Genomic DNA, 9791 nt, shown 5'->3' on the forward strand with positions numbered 1-9791 from the left:
TTTTGTTCTATAAATAGCTATCATCAGGTCACATAAAACGTCGAGCCCAGACCATCACCCACATGTGGCAACCCACCCATACAGAGCGATCGTGACCAGGTGTAGAGGTTCAATAATAACTCCATGTCCTTAATTTGTAACACACAATAAGTACATTTCTCTCTAATGGGCGAGGAGCAGTAGAAAGATTTTTTTTAAATAACTGGGGGCCATCGGCTCTGACTGATCATCAGAATTGTTGCTCCCCATAGTTTAGCCTTCAATTTTCACTGTAATCACAGGGCATTAATCTTTTTATTCTGTCATGGCAGCTTCCAGACAGTCTGTCTACAGAAACAGCAGCAGAAACGGATACTGGTTTGGCTCCTACGATCCGCTTGTTATACACGGTTGACGACGAAAGAATATACCATATGCTTTACGCATACACCACAAGGCCCGTTTAATTGAAATGTAGCAATTTAAATTGGTCCATAAATAAAGTTTCTATTAAAAATCTTTTATGTTGCTCATTTCTTGAATTCCATATACATGCTATAAAATGTTGCAGACCTTCAGATGATCATCTATATACACACAGTATATATTTACAGGTAGACCCTTATATTTGAAATCGGAATGGTAACGAGGAGTGAAAGACGTTTTATTAGGATAGTGGTACAAGGCATGGAAAAGACAAAAAAAATAATTCCTATGACATATATTAGATTTTTGTTACATTCTAGTTACGTCAGTCATATGCCCCCCGACTCTATAATGTAAAGTAACTCATGGTTCAGCCAAAGTCCTTTAAAGCCCCCACGGTGACCGATCACACCCGAGGGACAGTGGTTTATTTTATGAATGAGTTCTCTTCCTCAGTTCCATCTCTGATAATTGGTCCCTCTGATGCCTCCGTTGTATCCCCTCCCTCAGCTGTGGTTTTGGGGAACTCCGACGGATCCCCGTCCCCCACGGCGCTAACAGCCGCCTCCGGTGAATGATCTTCTCCTGCCGCGGTTACAGGAGCCTCGGGTATCAGGGGATTTTGATCCGATGAACATTCAACCGGCTCCTCTGCTGTGAAATCCTCTAATGCCTCCTCCTTCGCGGGGCCTCCGGTCACTTTGGTACCATCTGTATTTTCACCTTGGTCTTCTGTAAATGGATTTTCACCCTGAAAAAGCAAAAAATGTGCCAATATAACAATGATATAGACACAGAGAAATGGGAGAGACAGACATTCTTCCAAAATCCCAAACCTGTTCTAATCCACAGAGCCCAGAGAAGAAGAAGAACATAAATCCCTCACCTTTACGTAACGGTCAAGTTTTTCCCCAATGAGCTTGTTATTCAGTATACTGCGTGCCACCGCCAGCGCGGTCTTCTTGGACTGCTCCATAACGTGCTACAAAAAGAAAAACAGGGATGAAATATCGCAAATAAAACCACCCATCCCAATAAAAGGAGGAATAAAAACAGCTACGCAAGAAAAACCCGCACTGTAATGAGATCGCTCACGGGCATGGATTTATTGCGATGTACCGCTGGTCAGCAGAGAATCCAAACACGCATTTAGAAAGAACGCATGCGTTCTGCACAAACGGGGGGAGGCGGCATGCTTTTTACAGCTTGACTCCATTAAGAAGATGGGGGTCTCTAGATAATAAGAGTGACATCTGTCCTTTACCTTGACGTACTACCCACCCCCCACACACCGTGTACACAAGGAGCCGCTTTCTGTAACGTACCCTGCGGTTCTGGTTGTGAAGAGCGGACTTGAGATGACGTTGCAGGGCAGCAAAGTGCATCGGGATGAAGATATCGCAAGCAGCACAATGCGCCGCTTCAACCTTCTTCACAAAATGCTCCATTCCCAGATCTGAAAGAGGTAAAGATTCGATTAGGAAACAGCAAGTATGAGGATGGAGGCCGAACCTCTGATGTACTCTGGAGAATGGAAAAAATGGGGTTCGTTTGCTTTACACTATAATGGGGTTTATTCGCTAAACGGAGTGTCTGTGGTTTGAACTCATTGCCTACAGGTCATGAGGGCCCATCCCCCAATAAGCTGTTGCTGCAGAAAAAGCTTGGCTGGTCTGTATAATATATAGTCAGATCAGGGAGATTTCTTTAGTATCCTCACCCACTGACTTATCCATTATACAGGGCCAGACCAGCCCTTCTACTTGGAGGAACATCCCATGTAATGTCTTAAGAAGAGGTTACCAAATCTCAAGCTTACGCATGTAGATCGGTCTCACTTTGCGAGCACATTTATGAGAAAGGGACTGAAAATTCAAATGTAGTTATTTTTAAAAATAAATCCCCCAAATCACATGAATCCAAAACTAAGCAGAGCGATACAGTATAATATATATAAATATATAATATATACACACATCTTATGTCAAGGACCCTTCATAATTAACAGTGAAGTGGGGGAGTTGACACCGCTCCCTTTAGTGAATAGACCCCACTGTTTTTCGGACTGCATGTTGGTGACCAACCACTTCCACATAAACAAACGACACGGAAAACAGGCAGCAGGACGCTTTCTATTATCATGAAATGAAAAGGTCTGCTATCGTGACATAACAAGGAAGTACAAATATGTACACGCAGTATACATCATCTGGACTGAATGCACGTTAAGCGGGATTGGACTACAAGGCATTGGCTCAAAGCTGGTTATTTATGAACGTTCATTGTTTTATGCATTTCATGAGAGGTCTTCCGGCGCTCTTTACCCTGTGTGAGGTCCTGGTCCCGGTAAATCTGCTGAATGGTGGTACTCAGGTCCGATATGGCTTGGCGACGCTCCTCTGTCTTTTTTCTCTTTTGGGTCACGTATTCCTGGAAGCACAGGGAGATAACGGTTAACCGGAAAGCAGTGCCAATTATGTAGGTGATGGCATAGCGCTCCAGCGTCAGCCCTGGCTAGCGTACAATGATGTTCCTGGATTGCTTTAAGCCCCGTATAATGTATAGGTAATGTGGGAGATTTTTGGAACTCTCCTTACCGATTTAGCTATCCATGATACAGTGCCACCTCAACTCTTCTTGTTGGATAATCTCAGTAGAGGTTTGGTGATGATAATGCATATTTATATCACGGAAATGGAATGGTAAACTTATCTTTAGTATTTGTCTTAATCACCCACCAAGACCCTCTTATTCATAGATTCATTAGCACTGCCATCGAGAAGGCTTTACCAGTTCCTTCGAAGTTATCGAGGGCCTAAACGGACATTGGAGAAAACTTTTTCTACGGACAGGACAAGCGATAAGAAGGGGGTGAGAGGAAGGAAAGGAGAGATGTACCTCCAGAAAATCTGCTATCTGCTGGGGAAGCTTGCCCCTCACATAGCGGAAATGTTCCTTATGGAAGTCACTTTGTAAATGATTAGTCATCTCATCGTCATAAAACGTACGGAACTTGCAGAGAGAGCACACAAATTGGATCCTGGAAGAGAGAAAAAGGACGAACCGACCTTGAAAGCAGTTTGGGAGAGCAGTCAGACAGGCGATGCTTTCCAGACCCGCTCCGGCACTCACCTCTCCACCATCCTGTCACGCAGGCGCCTGTTCTGCGGGTCCTGCCGCCTTTTATCAGAAGATGGTTTGTCTTCTGTACCTGGCAAGAGAGGCTCAATGAAACCCGTGCCAGGAGAATAACGAGTCCTCAGATCTTTTCCAGGTGACTCTTACCTTTCTCAACATCCCCTAGGTTTCCGCCGTCGTCCTCCTTGTCCTCGGCATCCTAGGAGATAAATGAATACTACTAGGTTACAGATGGTCCATTGATATTACAAGAATTTTTGATGGCAAAAAAAATTTAAAACAAATAAATAAATAAAGCACTCGCCCCACAACACAATTTTCTTAGGACAGAAATGGCTGATCTTTAGATGAAATACAATACAATGCAGTGTGGCGCTGGTTGGTTTTTACACACATCTGGTTTGTTCAATAACCATACTTTGTACTTACAGCTTTGGTACTTTTTTCTGATACATCAGCTTCTCCATCTAGAAAAAAAGAATATAATGAATATACATACACACATATATATATATATATATATACACACACACATATATACATATACACATATATCCACACTGATCTAGTATTTAGGGAACCCCCATATAAATGGCGCAGGTGATGCAACTCTACATCAGTTGGTACATCTAACTCTGACCAGCAGCTCTAGGTCACTACACAATAGTGAGTTTGAGTAACCAACACGCACGGCTCCTCAATACATCCACGCACAAGTCTGATACATTAAAGCCTCCCTTTGGTTCGAGTCAAAGCTCATTTCTTCTATTCTAAAGCCGGCACGAAGCTTTTATCACAACTCACCTCCCTCAGATGCCGTTTCTTCAGACTTTGCTTCTGGGTCTTCAATACTAGTAGTTTTCTTCATTTTCTTTTCTGGAGGGGCTCCCCCATCCCTCGCAGCCTTCCTCTGAGCTGCCTACAAGGAAAGGACAAGAACCTTTCGGCTTTACGGCTCTTTGCCAGAGCACAGACACGTTGACACAATAATGCCCCAAGCACGGACCGACCGATGCCCGTTATTCTTCTCTCGATTAGACACCAAAAAAATTTAAATTTACAATAAATATTAGAAATGATCAGACATGTTATAGGGGAGGTTGTGGTTTTTCTTAATTATGTATTTAAAAGGTTTCTAAAGACCTCTAAATATGAAGCTTGTGCTCTGAACCGCACCTCTGTATACAGCAGCCAAACAGCGTTTTACTCAAGCACATAGCTAGCGCTGCACAAACCCATCTTACAGTAAACGGTGACAGATCTTTGACTTACTCGGTCCTTCCAACTTCGCTTTGTCCTCTGCTTAAAACCTCCACCGAAGTACGAGTTCCCCGTGAAGGCTCTAAGCCCATGGAAGCCGGCCAGCTCAGGAAACTGTCCTGGAGGAAGAAGCGGTGGGGGGCGGCCCACTCCTCTCATTGGAGCCGGGACCCCGTAGTTGCCCCTGTAACCTCCTCTGGGGCTTCCGGTCCATGACCGATGCTGCGGGTATGAATGCCGATGCTCCCTCCGGCTCCCATATCCCACATCTGCTTCTGAATATCCATATTTTCCTTGATTTACGTCATAGGAGCTGTAAGGAGAAAACAGAAATAACAGACCACCATTTAACAAAAAAAAAATACACCTTCCGTATAGAAAGGTCTCAGATCCCTCATCAGGCATTACAGGAGAAAACCCAGAGCTGTTATCTTGGCAAAGGGAGGTATAACAAAGTATTGACTAGAAGACTGCCAATAACTAACACGCTTATATTTAAATCTTTTTTTTTTGGATAAACTTGTTCATTACATGACCTCACCGGGCGCCTGTGTGTATACGAGTGTATACTGTAGTGTCAGTGTGTATATGTATAGTGCTGGAGTCGGTCTGTGAGTGTGAGTATGGTGTTAGCGTGCTGCTGTAAGGCGTTCGTGTTTGTGAACATAGGACATTAGTGTGTGTGTGCGTGTGTGTTATTGTATGGCGTTAGTAAAAGAATAATGGTTAAACATACAGGCTTGAGTGTTTATGGTGTCAAATATCCCCTGTGGTAACTGCAGCACCGTACAAAGAAAGTTCCATTTTTATTATTGCGCCAATAAAGATCCTTTAACTGCAGACTTTAACTGCAGACAAATATTAGGTCATAACGGATGCCCGTGTAATCAGAGCATATTAACCAAGTCAGAAGTGAAATATACGGCTTGGGATAGCCGTGTCAGTCCAGCAGTGTGGATAAGAATGGAAATGTGTGATATATATATATATATCCTCTAGACTGTAAGCTCGTTTGAGCCGGGCTCTCCTCACCTGTTGTCTCTGTTAGTCAATTTGTTATGTTAAATACTACTTGTTATGTCCGGTCTACCCGTTGTATAGAGCTACGGAATTTGATGGCGCTATATAAAACAATAAATAGTAATAATATTATATATATAGCGCAATATAACATACCTTCTTGGTGGACTAACAATTAATTTAAAGGAGGGGTATTTCAGGGTATTGACCTCCCTGTACCAAGTAGAAAGCACTACACACAGTGTAGATACGACCAAGGACCGCAGCATGAAAAGCACGTGTAGCGCTCGCATTAAACGCGCGTGGATTTTGCCGTTACCTCGCAGCGGGCATATACTGTGCTTCCAAGCCATCGCTGACGAGGCCTGAATGCGCGGAGCCATCGCTGGGGGGAGTCGGGTACGAGTTCTGCCAGGACTTCTCGGTGTAAGCGTATGAGGTAGATGAGCCCGGTCCGTAGTCATAGGAGTAGTCGTACGGTTCATATCCTTCAAAGAGAACTCCATATTAATCGGAGCGGCCCTCTCACCCGCGCAGCTGCCGGCATCACTAAATACATTTTCAACACTGTTTCTTTTACTGGCATTTTTTCCCCCAATTTACAGCACATGAGCGGCAGACGTTGTGTGACTGATGAGGGTCCCCCGTTGTGTGACTGAGGAGGGTCCCCCCATTGTGTGACTGAGGAGGGTCCCCCCCCAGGGTGTTTAGTACATCATGTTACAGACCCAGCCCCCCCAAGTATATTTAGGGTCATACCTGTGCTTTCTCCTGTGTTCCAGTTCGTATAGCCTACAAAATAATCAAAACGTAGGTTTGTGAAGCAAAAAAAAAAAATCTATACAAAACACTAAGATTCATAAAAGCTTATTCCAATAACACCACCATATGACACCGACCGCTACACGTTACACCATCGCGTCGTTATGCATCATTACACCGCTTTTTATTCTCATTAATAACACGCATGTACCCCCCCAATTGGCAACAGACATCCATGACATGTTTTGTGAAATAGATCAAGTAGACAGGATGATGACATCACCAAAGCAACCTATTACATCATGAACCCAACGGAGCCGTCCAGAAATGCAAGGATATTATTAGAACTAATTATTTTCTTTTATTTATTGAGCGCCAACATATACCGCAGTGCTGTACAATTTAAATGGGGCAGTTAACACATGTATAACAAATATACATTAATACATAGACACATCAGGAGAGGAGAGCCCTGCGGGAATGGCGGGCTTACGAGGACCCCGCACGTGAGCTCACAATCTAATTCTTAAATTGGAGGGTCACAGACTTCGATGTAACGCAGGAAAATATTACTTAGCCGACAGGGTGGTGGCCGAGTGCAATACCTTCCAGCAGAAGAGGTGGGAATGAAAAAGCTTTTAAACATGCCCGGGACAGGGCTGAGGACCAAGTATCGGCTCTTCGGCAAAGGGGAGTCCTTTCGTTGGTCAACACATAATAAATACGCAGCGCGACGTCAGCTTTCAGCACCTCGGAGGTTATGCTGCTGGTCCTAATCAGTCAGAGGGGTCTATTCACTAAAAGGAGAGCTGCTGTTCCAACTCCCTCGTGTCACGTCATGACGGCTGAGCCGTTCCCCATATAATGCATAACGTAATAGGTGAATGAATCCCATATAATTCACTATGCATTATACAGGGTCTGTGGAGGTAACTTATTGGGGATGTGTCTTCACAATAGATGGATAAGCCACAGCTCTCCTGGTAGCTCTCACTTTAGTGACTAAACACTAACACGAGTCCAGCTGGGGGGTTAAGACTGAGCCGTTCTATTGTTTGCTGGATGATAAGGCGTTAAGGGGTGTTTGGGCTCAGATAGAAGAGCAAGAACCATTTACGAAACCACCGGCTTTTAATGTTACAAAAGGGTGTTTTCCATAGTGAATGATGAGCCTGAAAAAGAAGGATTAGTCCTAAAAGAGGCAGACGACCCATATCGGTGCATCCAGCGAGAATAAAGCGGGGAACCAGCATCCAGCACAAAAAAACTTCGCATTTTCCTGGATGACCCAACGTGAGAGATCGAAATGCCTTAAAACACATGCTGCAGCCCCCCGAACCTCCCCATAATGCACCGCGCGGAATACTGTAATATATACACATATACACAGTTATATCTGCATATTTATATATAAAACACAGAGCTGGCCACGCTATGCCCGAGCCTGAGTGTCCGTGGGCTCCCACTCTGCACAGATGCAAACATATGTCACGCATCCCAGGCCATACATCACACATTATGTATCACGGGTTCTCCTACCACTGGCGGCCGCATAGCTCTCTTGACCCCACATACCATCGCCCCCTAGGTATGCTCCGGTTCTCCCGTCCATTTCGGCCTCCACTGCCCACAGTGCTCACACTTCCAGGTGTCAAAGCCACAGGCAACAGTATTGCTATTGGCTGAAAGACGTGCGCCGTGCTGTTCCTTCGCTCCTATTGGTGAGTTATTTCGTCGCTCGTAGGAATCGTCATAGTTACGCACCTCAAGTCCCGCCCATTTTGGAACGACTTTTTCGTGCAATCTGAACACACGGTATTCGATCGATATAGCGCTTTATCCCGCCCCTTAGATGTGTCTCTAGACGCATTTTTATTGGCTCACGTGGCTGTCAATCATATTAAGAACGTTACTACGCCACACGGTGATCCCGCAGAGTTGAAAGGTCTAGAGGCGCAATAAAAATCGTAGTCGTAGCGGAATTCAGGAAACACCGTGTGTCGCTCTAGCGATTAGAACTCTGCACATATTCGACCTACCTGCCGTGCGAGAGAACCCAGAGGAACCGCTTGTTTTGAAGGCAAAGGGCGGTCACACCAAATATTAATTTCATTTAGATTTTTCTTCTGTTCGCTAACTTTGCATTTTGTTAAGTTATAAAAAAATAAATAAACCATTAACATGTCTATTTTTTCAATATATATATATATATATATATATATATATATATATATGACGCACACACACACTGAGCCCTGTCTTTTAACCCCTTATTGGCACACGGTGCCCGGTGGTATAGCCGTGTGACAAGTTACCACCTGATTTCTCAAGAGTGGGACGCAGGATGGGTTTTCAGACGTTTTTCGCTGAATTGACCAGAAATTGACACTTTTTATGCTTGCCTTTTGCCACCCGTTGTGCTTCGTGGGGCAGTTGGCTACAGAATAAATGGCCTGTTGTCACGGGAAAACCGACTGCTTGCGCCTGAGGACTTATCTGTATCCAAACATCAATGGCCACTAGGCGCGCATGTCGTGCCAAAATACTTGGCTTGGTTGTATACTTGGCTGCGTTTGAGAAGCCACCACTTGGCGGCACGATCCAAACTGAATTTTAGTAGACTCTCCCTGTGCTTAACACCCTTTCTAGGATCCAGAACTTCTTGTGGCCGCCATCAGCGCAGGGGGGACGTTCTCTGGCCTTTGACTATACTCAAGCAATAAACCTCGGAATTTGGTAGTTTCTAGGTGCTGACATCACCAATAAAGCCACAAGTCGAGCCCCTGGTGTCTGGGATGCAGCTGGTCCACATCAACCTCCTATGTAAAGCTGCCACGCTCCTGTCCTTCTTTCTTCTAACCTTCTTCCTGGTTTCATGGGCGACCAGCTGTGTCCCACACATTACCTACTTAATTTAAATTGATAGAAAGTGCAGATGTTATTCTTCACATTCGTTATTGGGAGTGTGAGACCCCTGTAAGTTAGCAGGGATCAGCCTTTGTTTTTTTTATTATTACTAGGAAGCAGGGGCGGGCTGGCATGGGGGACGATTACCTCCAAGGCCAGTTTAAAACTCTTCAAAGAGAGCCAGTGCAACTGTGAGCAGCCCACTCACAGAGACAAGAGTGGCGAAAACATGGAAGCCTCATCTCAAACCAAGAATAGGCCTTATACCTACTCAGGCATCACCTTTTAGTTTTTTTGCT

The 9791-nt window shown here is 44.6% G+C and overlaps 1 protein-coding gene across 3 annotated transcripts; it reads right to left on the minus strand.

Moving 5' to 3' along the window:
* Positions 1-625: 625 nt before the first annotated feature.
* Positions 626-8251, minus strand: LOC128492108 (A-kinase anchor protein 8-like). 3 transcript variants are annotated; one of them, XM_053464554.1, is made up of 13 exons: positions 8161-8251; positions 6583-6615; positions 6143-6311; positions 4816-5116; positions 4348-4462; positions 3973-4010; positions 3691-3742; positions 3538-3616; positions 3304-3445; positions 2730-2835; positions 1731-1861; positions 1292-1387; positions 626-1156 (listed from the first exon to the last, which is right to left on the minus strand). In XM_053464554.1, the coding sequence occupies exons 1-13, from the start codon at positions 8195-8197 to the stop codon at positions 833-835; spliced, it is 1623 nt and encodes a 540-aa protein (XP_053320529.1). In that variant the 5' UTR covers positions 8198-8251; the 3' UTR covers positions 626-832. The 3 variants fall into 3 exon arrangements, with proteins under 3 accessions (XP_053320529.1, XP_053320527.1, XP_053320526.1); XM_053464552.1 differs by having other exon boundaries at positions 3538-3610; positions 8125-8243; XM_053464551.1 differs by having other exon boundaries at positions 8125-8242.
* Positions 8252-9791: the final 1540 nt, after the last annotated feature.

This window comes from Spea bombifrons, chromosome 4 (genome assembly GCF_027358695.1).
Source record: "Spea bombifrons isolate aSpeBom1 chromosome 4, aSpeBom1.2.pri, whole genome shotgun sequence".
In the NCBI taxonomy this organism is placed as follows: domain Eukaryota; kingdom Metazoa; phylum Chordata; class Amphibia; order Anura; family Pelobatidae; genus Spea; species Spea bombifrons.

Coding starts and splice junctions, on each gene's coding strand:
- LOC128492108 (XM_053464551.1), bottom strand. CDS start 8,197: ATGGACGGGAGAACCGGAGCATACCTAGGGGGCGATGGTATGTGGGGT. Junction 6,312..6,582: donor GAACACAGGAGAAAGCACAG/GTATGACCCTAA, acceptor TTCTCTTTGAAG/GATATGAACCGTACGACTAC. Junction 3,617..3,690: donor CCTAGGGGATGTTGAGAAAG/GTAAGAGTCACC, acceptor CTCTCTTGCCAG/GTACAGAAGACAAACCATCT.